Consider the following 19,358-nt stretch of genomic DNA (forward strand, 5'->3'; position numbering starts at 1 on the left):
CTGAATTTTCATTGGACTGTGACTGAGGAGTAAGGGGGATAGAAGAAAAAAGGGTGATCCCTTATTTTCCTCACCTTAACACTTCTACATTTTATATTTTGTCTCTGTAGCTGTTTCGTGTTTTGTTTCCAATTTCATATAAAGGTTGCATGCAACCAGAAAGGCAAGTTAGTTACCTGCTGCTTAAATTTATTTTAGAAAGGGACTCTAGAGTTTTCTTACAGTTTGTGTAATTTTTTCAGTAAGAATTTTTAGTAGTGTCCAGATGTGTCAGACCCGAAACACCATCGTTTGTCAGACACCAGATATCCATGTCTACCTCCTACCAGCTCTGTGGCTCAGAATTTTGGCATTATTAATTCTGCTTTAAACATTTTATAAGCAAGAGAACAAATTTAAATTCTCAAGCTTGGCAGAGACTTTTCTACACCATTATTGCATCACACTCTAGTTCTAAAGTATGTCTAGATAGTTACTGTGCCCAGTTAGCCATTAGCTTTTACAGCTCTCCCATTAGCTTTTACAGTCTACATTAGCTGCAGTAATATAGAAGTTCTGAGCCTCTTTGAAAGGGTGCTGTTGGTGACATCTGGTGCCTGGCATTGTTAGGATCAGGAACCCAGAAAAGGGCCATTTGTATGTGAACACTATGACAGAAATGTGAAGTGGGGGCTGTTCGTGAAGAAGTTACATTTGGAAGATTTGATGGTAACTGTTCTTCGTTTCTAGCGATCTTACAGTAGAGGGCAAAAAAACATTAGTTAGCTTTTGTTGCTGGGCTTCTATATTAATGTCAGATTCTCCCTGTCTTGTGCGTGGCAATCTGTCACATTACTGATTAGGATATGTATGTATATAGGTTGTCTGCTCTGTTATAGGCCTATTCCTACAGACTAGACAAGTACTGTTTCATGGGTCTGAAAGATTACTTTTTTCAGTCTTTGTAGGCTTTTTTCCCCCCATTCACAAAGGTACAGGTGTCACAAAATAAAGAAATTAAATGATCAATGGGGGAAATGTTCCACTTCTTAAGGTATAAAACTTGTTAAATGCAGGAAAAAGAACTTTCCTCAATTTTCTGATTTCTCATAATATTTTTCATGGAATATACAAGCCATTATAAAATAATACAGTTATTTTAATATTTTTTTTTTTTATTGCTGACAATTAGAATAAGATTACAAAGATTGCATTAATTATCTGATGGAAAAGTCAAAACCTGAAGCTTAACACAATGAGTAGATTTGATAGAATAGTGAAACTATCTCTACAAGGAAGGGGTTTTATTTCTCTGGACAAGAAGACTAAAAAGAAATACAGGTAGAGACTAGATAACTAAGCACTGTAAAAGCAGAAAACTTAATTCTATTGTAACGTAAGAAGTCACTCATTTTTGTGGGAAGTTTCTTGCTGTCATCACTGTCCCTATACAAAGAAGAATATCTTGTCATGTTAATGCTGAAGTAGGAGATTGATTCCATCACATTACATGGGTGCTACTGCAATGGTTACAAAGCCCTTAATATGTGAAAATTTGTCACAAGAGAAGTCTACTTGCAGCTGTAAGGGCCCAGTCCTTCGAGGTGTAAATTCAAAATAAATTCTTGATCTCTCCCTTGGTGCCAGTCGTGCCAGACTGAAAACAAAACAAAAAATAAATTCATTCAGGCTTATATTGTGTTTCACTGAGATTCCCAATAACCAACAGGACTCCAGATCCAACTTTGTTTTCTGAGAATTACTTAAGGTTTTGTGCAGACTAAGAAGTGAGGGAGGACAATACCACAATCATTTCATTTTGAATAGCATGATGGGAGTTAGAAGCACTACAGCATGCTTCCATATTAGAGCTGGATAAAAGTTTGAATCAGAAACTCAGAATAGGAAGACACTGTTAAAGTCAGTTCTCTGCTTGATGCCTGCTTGGCTCATATCCATTTTAGCAATAATATGATTTCTTCTCATGGCCAGGGTCCTTTTTTTGTGTGTCTCCATTCAGCTTAGTTTTTCACTGCAATTATGTTTCCCATATTTTATGGGTTATCATGTCCAAATATTTCCAGAGCCACAGCAAGTCAGGCTGTTTCAAAATAAAACAGGCTTTAGAAAATAATAAGTATGCAATGTTGAGTTAACCCATAAAAAATCAGGGTCTAGAGGGGAAAAAGAAAAGTAACAGAACATCTTGCTGTCATGTCTTGAAAAGGCATAATTTTCTCCTACATTAACGAAATACAGAGCAACTTCTTGTTCAGGCTGAAATCAGAGAAACTGTGACACTGTTCTACTGGTTCGCTCTAGCTCAGACTTACTGTTGTACTATCAAGGTATTGTATATAAAAACAGAAATGCAAAGCCAAGCTGATCTAACATAGAGACAAAAGAATATGACATGCACACATGCTCTCCCAAGAAGAATGTTAACAGTTTTTAGTTCTTGAAGGAGTTCCTGGGTAGGAAAAAAATACGTGACTGAGAAATCATCAATTCTCAGTACATATTTATTTGGTGGTGTTTTTATTTTCATAAATTGTCTTTATTATGGAATATATATATTCAATTTAACCATGATTTTTTTTCTTACTGAGAAACTAACCATGTTATTGGTCATATTAGAAGCACTGAGTAAATGCTGCAGCTTTTACTTACTGTATTTTGACCTGTTGATTCATCACAGTCACTAGTAGTACACAGCGGTTCACTGGTTCAGGGAGGGGATTGGCATATGAGATCTCTAGAGTAGCAGCTTTATTCACTACAACCCGCCGAGGAATCTAAATGACAAAGATACTTTTCTGATCATTCACTCTTTTATGCTTTTCTAGAGTCAGATCTCAGCTGAACTGTAAGCAGAGCATCTCTAATTGAAGGTGAATAAGATATTTGTAGGAGCACTGGAATTTCATGCACGGTAAGCCTTTGCTAATATGTGAAGTTGGATTTGGATTTACTAAATAGAGCTGTCAATCTGCATGCCAAGTGTTCTATATACAATTTCAGTGAAACAAAATACTGACTATACAGACATCTCATTAAACCTGTTTAGGGTTGAAACTGGTTTTCTGGGCACAACATTGATTAAAGTGTTATAACAATATAAACTGTCCCTAATATAAATTAGAGTCCAGGGCTTATGTCTGTGCTTTAGGAGAAGAAGGCAAAATTGTTTAAAGGCAACACAAAGGCTTGTCAACAACTAGAATACAGATGGAATGAAAACAATTTCTGTAAACTCCCAGCGGTGGAACACGTCTGGGAAAGAAGAAAGGTAGCAGCTGTTCTGAAGAACCAGGGGAGATTCCAGCACAGAATCAAAACTGGTTTCTCACGTATACTGCCATTTTGAGAAAACATACTTTCTCCATTTAAGCATCCAGAATTTTAGAGCAACATCTGAAACTACAGTCTAAATTCATGCATTTATCCTCAAATTTTCATCTTAAGTTCTGAGCTCCAAAGACTCTTTAGTTCTTTCTGTCCATTTAGGACCTCAACGAGAAAATTGTTATACCTTAATGATAATGTTTGTGTCCTCTAAAATGATTGTCTTCTCCACCAGCAGCTTTACCCCATGCATGTGCATGACTTCACACAAAGCAGTAACTTGAATCCTTTTGTCAGTAGTCAGGTATTTTCCATAATAAGAATAAGGGATTTTTAACCGGATATGTTTTCCTGCAATTCAAACATTTAGGAGCCATTACATTCTCAAAGTATGCTAAAGAAGAGAGAGTTAGTGAGGGGCTCTTTGAAATTATAGAAGAGAACAGAAGAAAGAGTGTTCTCTGTGTTTCTTGGGGTGGGGGGCGGGGGGTGTTCTTTGCAGATGGTAGGGATGAAAAAGATCTCTATAGTAGTTTTGGCTAGTTTCCACCTTGGCTGGGCGGAGGAGAGGTGATAGGGTGGGGGTTAGTAACTGTAAATTTTAACTTTTGCCCCTGTTAATTTCTGTTAAACTCTATTATATTAACGTATTGCTTATTGAGTGCCAGAAAACATAAATCAGAGTTCTCTTATTTCTTAAGAGTTCCTATACATGTCATAATGACCACAAACACACGGACATGTGTGCTGCTTCTGTTGCTATAATATAGACGTGGCCTTCTGTGTAAGAACTCATGGACCTTCAGTTCCTGGTTGAACTAGTGAATGTTTTCAAATGGGAGAAAATAATTGTAAAATAGTCAAACAATGCTGCTAAGATAAGATATGGACTAAGTCAATGTACTATGAGGCTGATACAGACATGATGTTGACATTTGTTCTTTCCAGTTGCCTTCAGGTGATTTTTAATGGCTAAGAGGAGGCCTACATAGGCTCCTTGGGGATATCAAAGGTTACCTTGCTTAGAACCGAGATCCACAGATGCGGTTGCCTTCAGGATCTCTGCCACTGCTCTCCTTGTGTATAGGACAGTTGATGCACTCATGTCCACCTTCACAGTCTTGTGGTCAGAAGTTAGGTTATTGAGAATTAAGATAAGGGTAACATCTTTGCCAAACACTGGAGGTTCCGCCAACTTGAACTTCCCAGAGATCCCAGGTTTTCTAACGGTCTCTGAAGATCTTTCACGTGGAGGTTCAGTGTGTCCTTCTGTGATGTTCGATCCAAATATCTTGGCCAGAGCCTTTTTGTAAACTCGTCTTTCCTCAGAAGAACCTAGTTGAAGGAGAGAACCAAGTCAGATTCAGGCTTTTTTCTTCCATTGAACTTTTAAAGACTATCAGAATGACACAGGATGTCAACTCTGTACTGCAAGATTTCTTGTTCTTTGGTCAGAATATGGAGTAGTGTGATAAGTGTCACTCTGCTAATCTGATGATAACCAGCCTCTGTATTAAATATGGTTGCACTAAAAGCTTGTGGACTGGAATATTGAAATATGGCCACTGATTCTGATTGGCAAGCCTCAACTCTTATGAAAAGACAGATACCGAGTGTTTAAGGGAAGATAAAATATTCTTGCAAACACGACTAGGCCTTTTTTAAACCTTGCTGCTTTGTTTTCCTAAGTACAGGTGAATGGCAATTATTCCCTTTACTAGTTCTATTTCTAGAATCCAATACCGTGTAGACTGAGTCTACAGGGAGTAGAAACACACAACAGCTGAACAGCTTGTTAGCTGATGGCTGGATGTCATAGCAGAAACTCAAAAGAGCATAGTTTAGTGTATTAGCAAGAGAGGGAAACCAAGTAAATCACCACTCTTGGGAGCAGAGTATAGTGGCATCTTCAAAACGAAACATAAAGTATTGGAACAGACACGGCAGGGAAGAATGAGTCTGAGTATGTGGTCATATGGGAGATGATAGGTGTCTAGTGTTAGGACTAGTTTAAAGCTTTTGATTAGAGGTTTGATTGTTGTCCCAGTCCATCTGCCAGATAAACCAGAAAGCTGCTATCGATCTGTAACTCCCATATTACAGTCCTGTGCACTCTTTGTATGACAGCTTGAGAATTTGTCTGCCTTGGGTACTAAAACATAATTTATAGCCCTGTTTTCTGTATACATTTCATTTTGTAATTTTCTGTGAGAGACTAGAGTATATTTTGTGCTGTGCCTTAGCAAGGAAGCTACCAAGTATACAAAAACATAAATATAATACACACTGTATTAGGAAAGTAGAAAATATTTTCTAAAGGAATTAGAGATGCCCAAGCAAAACAGGCTACCCATCCTAGCTGCCTACCGCCAAGAATTCTGTAGGAGATGAATTGTGATAAACTCTTCCTTTACCTTCTGGGTATTTGTAGTTATAAGTCACATCCACACGGGAATTGCTGCCCACAGCTTTGGTGCTGATAAACCTGCCAATTATTTCAGTATCACAATAAACTCTTTTCTTAGTTCCATCATTGTATACTATCCATCTGTTGCAATCAGCATTCACCTCTGTATATACAAATAATGTGTCATAATCCAAGTCTACATCGCCTTCTTTGATGGCTATGACAGATGCAGGACCACACTGGAATAATCCTATAACATGAAAAAAAGCATCAAACTTCATTAGTCATGCTTAGTTTGGAGAAGCAATATTAAGTCATGATACAGTTACCTTTGCTTTGTTCTTGCGGAGTCGCATCTAAAACTTGCCATCCATTGTATTGTGTTCCTAGGTCTGGGCGAATAAACCAGCTTTCATTCCAGACATGATAGTCCCTGGAGACAAAGAACAGTGTCTAGAAAGCGTGGTAATAATAGAGGCATACAAACTTCCAATTTGAAAGGAGGAGGGAACAGTGTTCTTTAAAGATTCCCTAAAATGTGATACAGGCTGTCCAGAGACAACTCACTGCCTTTCTCAAAGTACAAATTCACTGCTTGCTGTTGAGGTGTAGGCCTCTGTGAGTAAACAAATCAGTAAACAACAAAAACCCACAACAATAACAAACAGAAGTCAACAGCTTGCTTTTGTAATGATATGAAAGATTTAGGCTGTGGATATAGGCAACATTTGGGGATTGGGCTCAGTAACCTTCAAATGTGGGAGTTGCTAAGTTTTAAAAGAAATTTAACAAAGCTATAATAGAATAAAATGGAACATTAACAAAGTACAATAGTGCATCTCTAGTAGTGTGCAGCAGGAAATTTTTAGAAACAAGCTAAGAAGAGTATGTGAATTGAATGACCCCTGCCATGATATGTCCTACTGCTTTCTAGCAGTCAGTTGAGACCACTCGGTTAATGGTTATGAGTTATCTTATTCTCTATGAATCTCTCTTGTTCTGTTTAAAACCTCCTTGAGTTCCACAGGCCAAAGGAAAGGATCACAGGATCACAGAATCACAGAATTTCTAGGTTGGAAGAGACCTCAAGATCATCGAGTCCAACCTCTGACCTAACTCTAACAGTCCCCACTAAACCATATCCCTAAGCTCTACATCTAAACGTCTTTTAAAGACTTCCAGGGATGGTGACTCCACCACCTCCCTGGGCAGCCTGTTCCAGTGCCTAACAACCCTTTCAGTAAAGAAGTTCTTCCTAAGATCCAACCTAAAACTCCCCTGGCGGAACTTAAGCCCATTCCCCCTCGTCCTGTCACCAGGCACGTGGGAGAACAGGCCAACCCCCACCTCACTACAGCCTCCTTTGAGGTACCTGTAGAGAGCGATAAGGTCGCCCCTGAGCCTCCTTTTCTCCAGGATAGCACAAAGGATTGGTTAATTGTAAGTCACAGGAGGACCCAGAAAAGATGCTTTGTCTGCATTGTTCTGAGGCCAATGCTTTTAAGGAAGTTAAGGAATGGAAAGTTTTCCCATGTTGTTCAGCCACATACACTCAGTGGGGAAAAAAACCAACACACTTCGTGAAAGTAAAATTTTGGCTAAGCACAAAAAGACAGAGTTATGTCATATACCCTTGGGTAAATGGCTGTAGTTAATTCACGTTCTAATTTGAAATTGGGGGGTAAATAAAGTATAAAATGGTATAATATGCAAAAAAAAGTTTCTTTGGCTAATCAAATTTTGTGACTTGAGTCATGATCGTAGATCACTTTACAGTTTACAGCACTGGACTACAATGCCTCAGTAATCAAGTCTGGAGAGTGTTGGGATTGTTCTCTTACAGCTCCCATAAAAGGAAGGTACAGCTAAAGAAGTACTGGGAAATTTCCTGGGGAGGCTCCTATCTCCCTGAGGAGAATGGCAGGCCAATCTGAGAAACACAGGCTTTGGATATGTAATGGAAAAGTTATTGCAGCAGTAAACTAGTTAGGATCATGGAAGGTACATAGCTGCATTATTAGGGACAGTCTGATTAAGGGTAAATAAATCAAAGCCTCTGAAGTTGGTACATTCTCAATGGAAACGTACATTTTTCTTTAAAAAGCTGCAACTAGTCTGAGGTCTGGGGTTGCAAGAAAACTGTTTGTTTGTCTGAAGTAAATGTTACCCAAAATCTGTGCAATATGGTTTCTTTCCAAATGGGTGGCTAGTCGAATACAAACATCTAAATTAATAAATATCCATTCTGTTGCTGTTGTGCTACTAATGCTCATGTTTTTTGATCTCATAAATCCTCTCTCTAACTGTGAGTGAGATGCAAAAACTTAAGTTTACCATGTGGAATCCTTGCTGATGTTAAGACTCTTCCCGGAGCTGTCATAGTATTTATCAATGCTGAGGTTTCTATCCACATCATGGGCAGAGTTAAAATTTGAAACCAAACGAGTTGGAATCCCCAAGCACCTCAAAACTGAAATACAGTAGAAACAAAACAAAAAACTCCAGTGATTACAAATATTTTAGAAACAAAGTTGTTTCTAAATATGTTGTGGTTCTTCAGCATTTGCAGTCTTCAAAACATTATTCCTCTTGTAGAATTAATTGCTTTGTAGTTCTGACAAAACCACAGGTCATGTGTTGCCTCCATTTCACCATAGTCCTTTATTCTCAAAGCTTACCTGTACACATCACACCTGCAAAAACCCAGCACTGGCCATATTGAACAGGTTTGTAGTTGTCCTGACGCCATTTCTGGAGGATTACCACACTGCCATCCCATCTGGATGGATTCTCATGTGAATGGAAACTTCCTTGCCACTTTCCAAGGAGAACTCCATTATCATTATCATTTCCATTGATCTAAAAATAGGCCAATGGACAGAATGGGCAAAATCAGCTGTGTGTAATGCACCATATCTATTTTTTTCAATTACATTGCTCAAGGATCAGGTGGTTAAGTCTCACTGGGGTAGAGACTGCTTTCTGTGTGTAGAGTTTAGACTAAGTTGTCCATTTCTTACCATAGAACTGATTACTCGGCCCACATATTTAGGATCTCCTCTTCGGGATACATCAATGGCTGGGTCCTGACGATAGTACAGACTCAGATCAAGCATGGTGAGACAGATGTTTAGAAGCTGATCTTGAAACTGTGATCAGATAGGAGAAATGTTTAAGAAATAAATAGTTATGCTAACAAAATTAGGGGAGATTCCACTTGATTTTTTTTTTTTTTTTTTTTTTCCCAACTATTTCAGCTCAAAAGTGGCAGGAATAGTGAGGCACAAAGATGGTAGTGTGTGGTTGGTTCATGCTGCAATACTGGCTAAAGCTAGGGATAACTAAACAAACCAGAAGTCTGGCATAGTGTCTTTGGCTGTCAGGAAAAAAAATGACCGCAGTAAAACTGAATCTGGCAAGCTTATTCTGTCTGCAGTTATTGGAATTGTATCAATGTTGGTTCTAGCCCATTGTAGCTGCATTAAAAAACAGTGGGTGTCTTGGATCCACGTTAGTATATTTTCAGTCGTACTGTGGATGCTCTGATCACAGATGAGGCCCATGGTACATGTAGAAGTCAGTCCTAGCTGCAGTGCTGTGCTAAGTCATCTCTCAGACCTAAGTCCTACAAGGTGCGCAGTGAGCAAACCACAAATAGAGCCAACCAGGTTTGTCCAGTTTCCGTATACATATGTATACTTATCAAAGAGGCAAACAGCGGTAAGAGAAAATGATATTGGAGATAGAATGCGAGTCCTGATTAATTCCTTACAGCTTACCTGTCCATAGTACCATCCTCTTGCTTCAATGTACTTTGCATTGCCCACAAAGATAATTCCATTTTCATTTAGAACATATTCCTGTCTCTCATTTTCATTAGCCATGTAGACAGCATCACCTGAAAACAAATTTGGACATGCTTTTACACTTAAAGCTGGGAACACTAGTAATCTTGGAAAAAACAAACAAACAAACAACTTTATCTTGACCTAACATGAGGAAGTAGCTTTACTATTTGAAAAACAGTATCTTATTGCTATAACTCCTTAGACGTGTACATTTCAGTGAAAATACCTAGTTACTGATGGGGGAAGGGAGGGGTCAGAGGGAGGGAAGGAAATGCATGGTATATTACTGTGACCCTTTCCCCCAATTTTTAGCATAGCCTTTTTATATTATAAAAGTGTTCCTTGTCTTTATGTTGTAGTTTTGTGGAGAAGATAGAGAAATGTCCAAGTTAACTGCTCCAATAAAGCAGTGAGCTACAAGCAGAAGACACATTTGAAAACAATCATACAGATGATAGTGATATTTTACTCTATTTTCTAGTGATGTTAACATTGTTTTAAGAGTCCAAAGCACTATCAGAAATGTTATTAGGATATCCTGCTGAACCATTCAATTTGTTTTCATTGTTGTTCATTGGTTGCCCTAGTCTATGACACAGTATGTAGCTGCTATGAAAGCAGTCTCTTTAGGTTAGACTCCTCTCTTTAGGTTAGCACTATCTATTTAGTGCTATATAAAATCTCCTAATTTAAAAAAAAAAATCATAAATAAGTTTTCTATTTTACTGAGTCAATTTCTTTGCCTTCTTATAAGGAACTCCCTTCCCTCCCTGCAAGTAAAAATAACGTGCAATTTATTTCACAGAATGATTTAAATTGGGGAAGGGACCTCTGGATGTCATCTGGTTCAACCCCCCCGTTCAAGCAGGGATACCTAGAACAGGTTGTCAAGATGGATTCTAAAAATTTCCAAAGAAGGAGTCTCTAACACCTCTGGGCAACCTATACCGGTGCTCCATCTCTCGCACAGCACAGAAGTGCTTCCTGCTGTTTAGATGGTACCTCCTGTCTACTTTCAGTTTGCACCCATTGCCTCTTGTCCTGGCACTGGGCACCACTGAAAAGAGCCTGGCTCCATCTTCTTTGCACCTTCGCTTCAGGTATTTATAGGCATTGATGAGATCTCCCCTGAGCCTTCTCTTCTCCAGGCTGAACGATGCCAGCTCTCTCAGCCTCTCCTCGCAGGAGAGGTGCTCCACTGATAATCTTGGTGGCCCTACATTGGATTATCTGCAGTATGTCCACATTGCTCTTGTACTGGGGGCCCATCACTGGATGCAGCACTCCAGGTGTGGCCTCACCAAAGCTGAGCAGAGGGCGAAGAATCGCCTCTCTTGACCTGTTGACAATACTTTGCCTAATGCAGCCAAAAATACCTTTAGCCTCCTTAGCAGCATGGGCACATTGCTGCGCATGTCCAACTTGGTGTCCATCAGGACCCCCAGGTCTTTTTCTGCTGCTTTCCAACTGGGTGACCCCCAGCGTGCCCTGGTGCCTGGAGTTCCTCCCCAGGTGCAGGACTCTGTGCTTCTCCTTGTTGAACTCCATGAGGTTTTTGTCAGCCTGCCTCTACAGTCTGTCAGGATCCTTCTGGACAGCAGCATGACTATCTGGTGAGTCAGCCACTCCTACCAGTTTTGTGCTCTCTGCAAGTTTACTGAGGGTGTCTTCTACCCCATCATTCAGATCATTAATGAAGTTGTTTAAAAAAAAGATCGGGCCTACTATTGACACCTGGGGTACTCCACTTGTTAGTGGCCTCTAACTACACTTTGCACCACTGACTACTACCTTCTGGATCAGGCAGTTCAGCCAGTTTTCAATCTACCTCACTGTCTGTTCATCCATCCCATACTTCACATACTTCAACTGCTTCTCTATGAGGATCTTATAGGTGATAGTCTAAAGATAGTCTAAAAGACCTTACTGAAGTTCAGGAAGATGACATTCACTACTTCCCCCCCCACCTCACCCCCCATCCATCAGACTAGTGATTTCATTACAGAAGCTTATTGGTTTGGTCATGACTTCCCCTTAGTGAATCCATGCTGACTACTCCTGATGATGATCTTCTCCTTCATGTACCTGGAAATGGTTTCCATGATTAGCTGTTCACTTCTTATTCTAGTAGTTGACTGTACATTCCTTCAATAGCATCAGGATATAATGCATTATCATCAAAGGCTGGCTTGCACGTATCTTAAAGAAGTTGTTTGCTTTTACTAAAGTCTCAAAAGGACATTTAACGCTGAAACATCACTTTTGTTTTATCTACAGGTCTGAAACAAATACTTGAATTGAATTATTAAGCTTATAGGCTTATTACCATTGTAGGAAGATCAGTGTTTTCTGTGTCCAAATTCTGTGCTTACTTCAGATATACAACCTGTGAAATGAATTGCTTTCTGCTTGCTAAACTAAAAATTTTAAAGTAGTTCTTTTATCCAGAAGGTTTTTCTTGCGTTCAGTCATGATAGTAACCCTGCTCTGAACTTGTTATACTTCATAATTCTTGTTCATGAAAGATGAACTGAGAATATTTCAAGTGAGATCACACTACCTCCTTGTGCAATGCCATTAATAGTTACATATCAGAGGGACTGTTTCCTCTTACCCAGCTTAATATTGCATTTGCCTTTTTCAGAGCCACTTCACTGGGGTTCTCATCCTTTGATTAAAAAGTACTTTCACGTTACATGTGATTTCCAGCTGGCGAGCCTGTCATTGGAATTCTTACTTCTCCCTGGTCTTTTTTCCTATTATTACACCTTATCCCTTCTCTAGCACTCCAGTCCCTAAGGTCATCCAGTTATTTTTGTGGTGTCCCAGTCTATGAACAATGCCACTTATTGCCAGCATAACAAAGTCAATAATGAAGCTTTTGATGAGTGTGTCCTTTCAGATGGCGCTTAAAGATCCATTAGCAGCTTTTCTCTAACCCAGTGCTTTTCCATTCATCTATAGTCCTGACAGTTTAGTTTTAGGTAGTTCTTTACTGATACTACAGTTTATGAATTAATCCCTGTCTTTTCCAGTCTAGTGACTAAGCTCCCATGTGGAACACTATATACAGACCGTTTCTGCCATTTATCCTTTGAGAACATATTTTTTTCTATATCCTTTCTACTGTGACAATTACTTTATAGTGGTAACATATCCACAAAGTGAATGTGTTCCTGTCTGTCAGGATCAGAGAGCTATTATGCTTCGCAGAAGCTTGTTCAGCCACATCTTACTTTAAGGATGCTCCCTTTTTATTTGGCAGTGGTCATTGTGCTGTCTGATAAATCTGGAGGATTCTTCTGCAAAATCATTAGCTTCAAAATGTAAGGTCATAGCTTCCTTTTTCTCAGTTTTCCTCTAGCAACAGTTTGTCTGGTCTTACAGATAGCACTGTCAAAAACTGACAATTTTAATGTCCCTGCAGTGTGGTTCCTATCAATTTAGAAGTTATGCAACAAATGATTTTTCAGGAGGTTCTACAGAAGTTTTCTTTTTCTTTTTTTCTTCAGGACTGTCCATGCAGATACAGCCTGAGTTTCCTCAATATAATTATTTTCTGTCTTCCAAGACATGCCAAACTAATTAGCAGTTTATTATTTTTTAATCTTGGCTCTTGACATACTTCTTAGTGGACCCTGACTAACATCTGATCACATGAAGAAAACAGCAGATGATGGTGGTAACTTCTCTCTTCTTACATAAGCTGTATAGTCAGTTGGCTGGATAAGAAGTCTTTAACTCCAAAGTGGTATAGTTTAGGGCTAATCTAGGTTTCTTTCTTGTATTTGCAAAATCAGAGTTTAAGAACTTGCATTTCCTATGCAATATGCCAAGGCTGCAGAAATAAAAAATGGGAGTGCTAAGAGATGTCCATTTTTAACCCATGATGAAAGATATGGGAAATACCGATCTTCCTCACACTAGCCCTCTATCAGTTTATAATGCTAGTTGAGCTATTATCTTTGTAGGTAACATCTACAAAAGCAGACTTGCTTTGATTTAGGTGCAAGTGAAGGACATCACTTGCTCTGCTCTGCTCTGAAATGCTTGCTCTGAAATGTACATGTGCTTATGAAAGTCTCTCAGCCCTCATCTACAGAAAAAGTCATCTGCTCAGTCCTGAAGAAAGAGTCTGATGTTCACCTCTACAGCACATTCCCTTTAATGAAAAAATAAATGGGGGGAAGGGAGGAGGGCTGGTGCATTTTTAATGCAGTTAAAACAGATCCGTGAGCACATGGCTAAGATTGCTGCCCCCAGAGACACAACTTGAGGGACCAAGATTACCATGCAGATAAGAAAGCAAATAATTGAGTTACGTTCAAGAGCTACGGCATCAGTACCTACCTGGGCACCAAGGGTTGAAAAGCAACACAAACTGCCCCAGGAATCTGGAGAAGATCTTGTTCCCTGAGGTTACTTGGAGGATGAGATTGTATCGTCCGATGATGGCATTGGCTGGGCTAGATATTGTAAAAGTAGTGTAGCCAGACTCACTGGATCCTTGGACAGCACTCCAGCCACTTGCACCCACCTCAGAGAGGTTAAACACAGCCTTTGTATGGTGAGATTCTGAGGGGGATGGCCCTGCCAGAAAGAAGGGATGATTGATTTGCGTTATAGAGTGTGGTTTCAGTATTAATCTCACACTCGAAATGAGCACACTTTGGGGGCGGGGAGGGGGCGGAGCAGGGGGAGTATTAGAAATACATGAAGAAAAATCAAATTTCTAAACAGAATAAGGGGAAGCTAAAAGGGATAAACACTTACAGCTCTATGAGAGCATGGAGAAAGCTAAGGGAGTGTTACCTATTTCAGTGACGAAGGCTAGGCTCTCCCCAGGCTGCTTTGGTCTGTTGAAGTACAAAGTAATAGTGAAGGCTTGTCCTCGCCTCACAGTCAACTCAGTGTTAGCATATCTGTCAGTATGGTGTGCACCTGCATTTACTGATGGCTGCCAGCTGATATGTGTTGGTGTCAGATCTGTAAAATAAGAGAAGACATTAAAAAGTAGCCAGTGTGGAAAGAAGCCACTTATTCCAGGTGGAACAATGAGATTGCTAGCAGCAGTTATCTTTTACTGGAAAAAGGATGGATAAAGAGTAGATGGTCAAATAAATTAAGTCTAGTGGTCAATAACAAAACAAACAAACAACAAACACAACTGTGCTTGGGTTTTGTTACTGCCCTGTTATACACCAAGAACTCATTTACTTCATATACAGTATAAGATACTGTTTTATCAGTGGACTGTGATTAAAAAAAAAAAAGGCACATCAGAGTCATTTCAAAGTTGGCACCAAATAAGGTGGCTAGCAGCCCCTCTACATTTTCAACATATGCATTTTTATAATTCTAGAAATGGCTACTAGGAGGTGTTTTCCTGCTTACATTCTGGTGCCATCTGGCCTACATTAGGGAAGGATACATAGTGAGAGATAGTCTGTCTTTTACATGCCTTGGAGCTTTTGACAAAGAAAGCCATCTGACTAAATATAGCTCCACCCGAAGTTACAGCTGGTCTGCTGGTGTTTCTGTTCTCATAGACCCTGCCCTTATGGCTTAGAGGAATTCTGATGACTTGGTGTGCTTGCAGTTCTCTGATATCGAATGTCTCCCTACATACTGTTATCATGGTCTACAGTCTAAAACCCACAAAGTGGCATTTGTCACCTTAAATGTTGTATTAGCATTTAAGCACGTATGATTCTGCATATAGCCTATATGTTATGCCAAAATAAAAGCAAGTATTTATATGATTCTCCTACCAAGAGTGTTTTCCCTTCTCTTGCTCATGCTCTATTGCCATGCTCCAACTGGTGCAGTTATACTGCCTTTAGAAGCTCTGAGAGGCCCTGTGTTTGTCCTATGAGACTCCACAGAGTACATCTGGGGCATTGTATTGCAAATACCTTGGGGAAGGTTCTACAAAATAATTTTTTAGTGCTAATATCACAGATGCAATGAGCTTTTTTTGGGGGGTGGAGCAGGGGGTGACACCACCATTACCATTTTAAAGGAAACTCAAATGAAAACAACAACAAAAAAATGAGTAGAACAGATGGATTGAGACAGATTAAGGTTTGTGGCACAATGCAGTGTTATGGCAGAGATCTTCAAAGAAGCTTCCAACTCTGTCATATACCATAAAGCACAGCAATGAAATACTAAGTCAGATCTGAAGCAATAAAACTGCATATTAAAATACAGTTTATGTACAACCTTTAAATTAAATTTCAGTCTTTTTCCTTCACTAATCTCCCAAAAAAGTGAAGTGCTATAATTCAAGAAATAAGGATTTTTTTTCTTTTAGTCCAAGATCATATAGAAGTAAAGTGAGTAAGTTCTGATGGGCTGAAAGAGACGATCTTTAGCACTAATATCTTGGACAAACAGGAACTGCATTAGGCTGTTGTTTACCCCACAAAACAACATTTTAAAAACTGATTTGAAAAAGTTTCTTTCATCACTGAATAGAAGATAGAGCTGCTTTCCAATTGCTCAGGTCACCAGTCATTCTTAATTTTGAGCTCTGTTAATACTAAGCAGAGATATTCTTCACTACCATTTTCCGTGAGTATGGTTTCAGTGCTTCTTTGAATCCCATCTATAGGCTCCATGCTCACGGCTCCATTAAGATAGATTGTTTTGTTTTAACAAAATTAGTGTAAAGTACGATGTGTGTGAAATAGCATTTTAAAAATAAAGAGTTTAGCTAGATTTATGTGTGGTGACATTGAAGAAATGGGATTTTTTTCTTCTTCCTTTCCCTCTCCTCCCCCCCCCCAACATCTTGTGCTAATCTTGAAAATTACTTTCAAACATATCTGATAAAAACAACAAAATACTGGAGATGAAATGCAAGAATAAATTACCATATAAAATTTCCTCTAGATAAGACATCTCTATGCAGATACCTATGGGGCATATATCTTAAAGAAACAGTCCCGAACAAAGAACTTGCTGAAGGGAAGCAAATGACATACAGAACTCACCTGCCATTCCCTCAGCTTATGTGAATTGCATACACCTTCTACTTTGTTCTTCAAGGATGTCCAATTCACGTTAATCATAAAAAGAAAAAAGCCAGCAAGCTTTTTGTGCTGTCAGCTGAAATTCAACAGAAGGAATAGGTACTTAGCACTTGTTATTAATACGTGTAGACTTGTCAAATGAATTGACTAGTTACTATAATATATGTAAATCTAATGCCAATGGTACTGCTCAACGTGGGTGTAATTATGGGAGGAGATACCAAAATTATTTACTCAGAGGAAATGCATTCTCTTGGATTCCAAGACAAGTAGAACTTCCTACAAAGAATAATAGGTGTGCCATGAATAAGTTATCTTCAGGGATGAGGAAACAGGGAGCGTGGTGGGACATATGAACCACATGAAGGAAAAGAGGCATTTCCTGATTACCTAACTTCCAGTTTGGTTCATGTCACTTCTGGTTTTGTTTAACAACTGTGAGTTTTTGTTTTTTTTTTTGTCTCAAATTAACTCAACCCCTACACTCTTGGAACAAATATCTGTCTACCTGATTTGTTAGCCAGCTCCATATTATCTATTTAAAAAAAATAAAAATAAATCTTAAGAACAAAACAAAAGCAAAACTATGGAGCACAAGTAGCTTCTGTCAGTGCAAACTTTAAGGTCTACTTAAAAAGTGTACAGGTAATAAAGTGACATTTTTGTGGGGATGAATAATTATCTGGTTAAGATTCCACAGTTCCACTGGTTGTTTTAGTACTCAGTAAAGACTTCAACAACAACGAAGTAGTCTGAATTTTACAATTACAAAGGAAATAATAGAATACAGGTAGAACTTGAGCTCTAACAATTGTTCTAAGGCAGATTTAAAAAAAAAAAAAAAAAAAAAAAGAAAAAGTCTTCTTACATCTTTTTGTGAATATACCTGTCTCGAAAGAAAAACACTAAATCTTTACGTATTTGACAGTATGGTATCTGCTATGACCTTGTATATCGCCACTTACGTTATAACTCAGAGGTCCTTCCTCTTCTTGGAAATTTCTGGGATGTTCAGTCTCTTAGAATTTGTTTCAGGAATCTTGAACAGATTTGATTGCTGTACAGATCTGTTTTAGTTGGTCTTCTTCTCTTATCCTTAATTCGTATTCCTTGGAAACCAGAAGAGCCACAAGCCTCTGATGTTACTTGATCTTTACACACAGCCCTAGTGATAAACCACATCGACCAGTTCTTAAGTTCAGTACTTATAGTGATTGCTTCAGACACTGCACATTGCTCCCTCTGGAGCATGACTATTTCCTTTCTTCTTCCTTGCTAGTCATACAAGCAATTAAATCTGAGGCCACTTTTTCTGTCTCAGCAGTAGCCACCTCCTTTACCTCTGCATGACACACCCACAGCAGTGTTCACCAAGCCACCAGAAACTTTCAGAGTGGCCTACATCCCAAATTGACACCTGACGGTTGGCACCTTCACCACACCAAAGCATCAGCAGCTGCTTTTGTAATCCCTTTGGAATGCAGCAGTCGTGGTTCCTATGTAACTAATGACTTAATAGTGTCACAGGTGTTTTTTGTAGCCCAATTCCACCCACCTATAATCCCAAATGGCTCAAAATATTTTATTCCTTCTTTTCCCTAGTTCCATAGCCTTGAAACTTCTGTGCAGTTCTTCAACTTTCCAAGGAAAACATAATTTCATATTTTTCTTGCCTCCTTAATAAGTTGTTGTTCAAGTATTGCAGTGTCATAACCTCAGAGTATCCATATTGCACCTTAAACTTGTAATGTTTCTAGTCTTTACTAGAAAGAGATCAGTATAACTTCCATGGAAATGTTGCAGAATCCTTTCTGTGAGTCTGTATCCCAGTAGGTACGCATTTAATTAGACACATCAACTTTAAGCATGTGTGCACTAACACAGGAGAAGGGTGTTGCCTTTCTTTAATTCACCTAGAGGTCCCATTCACCACATTCTGTCTTTTCTGCTACTGCAAATCACTTGACTTAGCAGAGTCTGGTGGTTTTCACTCATAAAAGGGATGCAAAAAGAAGTCATTAAGAGTATATTGGCATTGTGAGTGTAAGGCTATGCTTGAGCTTGAACTGTCATCATTTGGTCTATGTGATGGGAGCTTTTGCCTCTGGCAAGCCTTGAAGAACATCAGGAGAAAAACTGTGGTTTGCTTGTACAGCTTCTCTGTAGTCCATCTCATTACATAGCCTGTATGCCGTCATACTGATGTTATGTGACTGGCACTGGAAGACTAAGTGACTGCAAGTGCCCTCCTAAAGTACTCTTGCAAGCTAAAAGGACACAAGGGGTTTATAGCTAATCTGAGTGATGGCTGCTCGTGTGACAGTGAGCATTTCCTACTGAAAGTCACACGTGCTCTGTGCTGTGGGGTGGAAGTGTGGGCACAGAGCTGGCTCCAGACTCTTGCTGAATGTTTACCAGTCACCTGGCCTTGCAGTCCAAGTACAATAGAGCAGTAGCTTGACTTTCCATTCACTTCATCTACACAGCTCATTTTCAGTCAGATATTGACTTACTGTTATATAATTTTATAATCCATAAACCCAGTCACTCAGGGGCTACATGTAGCTCTAGGTCCTGGAATCCAGCTTTTAGCTTTTGTTCCCACTCAAAGTACTTCTCCACCTGTCAGATAGAGTTGTGTTGAAAGAACATTTGCTATTATACATACTGTTTAGCAATAGGAACTCGAGATGAGGAATTCAATAGTTAAGTTAATTATACAAGTTTTAAATGAAGCCTAAG

At 39.1% G+C, this 19,358-nt stretch overlaps 2 protein-coding genes across 11 annotated transcripts in view; one reads left to right on the forward strand and one right to left on the reverse strand.

The window, feature by feature from the left end:
- Positions 1–19,358, forward strand: part of CCNDBP1 (cyclin D1 binding protein 1) — a 92,783-nt gene that overhangs the window by 43,483 nt on the left and 29,942 nt on the right. For all 10 annotated transcript variants that reach the window (XR_011804362.1, XR_011804365.1, XR_011804368.1 and 7 more), the window contains one exon: positions 2,826–2,911. The gene's annotated coding sequence lies outside the window, so the exon portion shown is untranslated. The remainder of the gene's footprint in view (positions 1–2,825; positions 2,912–19,358) is intronic.
- On the reverse strand, positions 1,134–17,889 carry LOC101791116 (protein-glutamine gamma-glutamyltransferase 6). The gene is made up of 14 exons (XM_027472882.3): positions 17,582–17,889; positions 16,578–16,692; positions 14,392–14,565; positions 13,930–14,169; positions 9,511–9,629; positions 8,752–8,880; positions 8,410–8,590; positions 8,066–8,201; positions 6,061–6,164; positions 5,739–5,981; positions 4,342–4,659; positions 3,512–3,675; positions 2,650–2,774; positions 1,134–1,636 (listed from the first exon to the last, which is right to left on the reverse strand). The coding sequence occupies exons 2-14, from the start codon at positions 16,582–16,584 to the stop codon at positions 1,486–1,488; spliced, it is 2,091 nt and encodes a 696-aa protein (XP_027328683.1). The 5' UTR covers positions 16,585–16,692; positions 17,582–17,889; the 3' UTR covers positions 1,134–1,485.

This window comes from Anas platyrhynchos, chromosome 21 (assembly GCF_047663525.1).
Source record: "Anas platyrhynchos isolate ZD024472 breed Pekin duck chromosome 21, IASCAAS_PekinDuck_T2T, whole genome shotgun sequence".
In the NCBI taxonomy this organism is placed as follows: domain Eukaryota; kingdom Metazoa; phylum Chordata; class Aves; order Anseriformes; family Anatidae; genus Anas; species Anas platyrhynchos.

Coding starts and splice junctions, on each gene's coding strand:
- LOC101791116 (XM_027472882.3), bottom strand. Junction 8,881..9,510: donor GAGGATGGTACTATGGACAG/GTAAGCTGTAAG, acceptor ATCTGATCACAG/TTTCAAGATCAGCTTCTAAA. Junction 1,637..2,649: donor AATCAACAGGTCAAAATACA/GTAAGTAAAAGC, acceptor TTTTGTTTTCAG/TCTGGCACGACTGGCACCAA.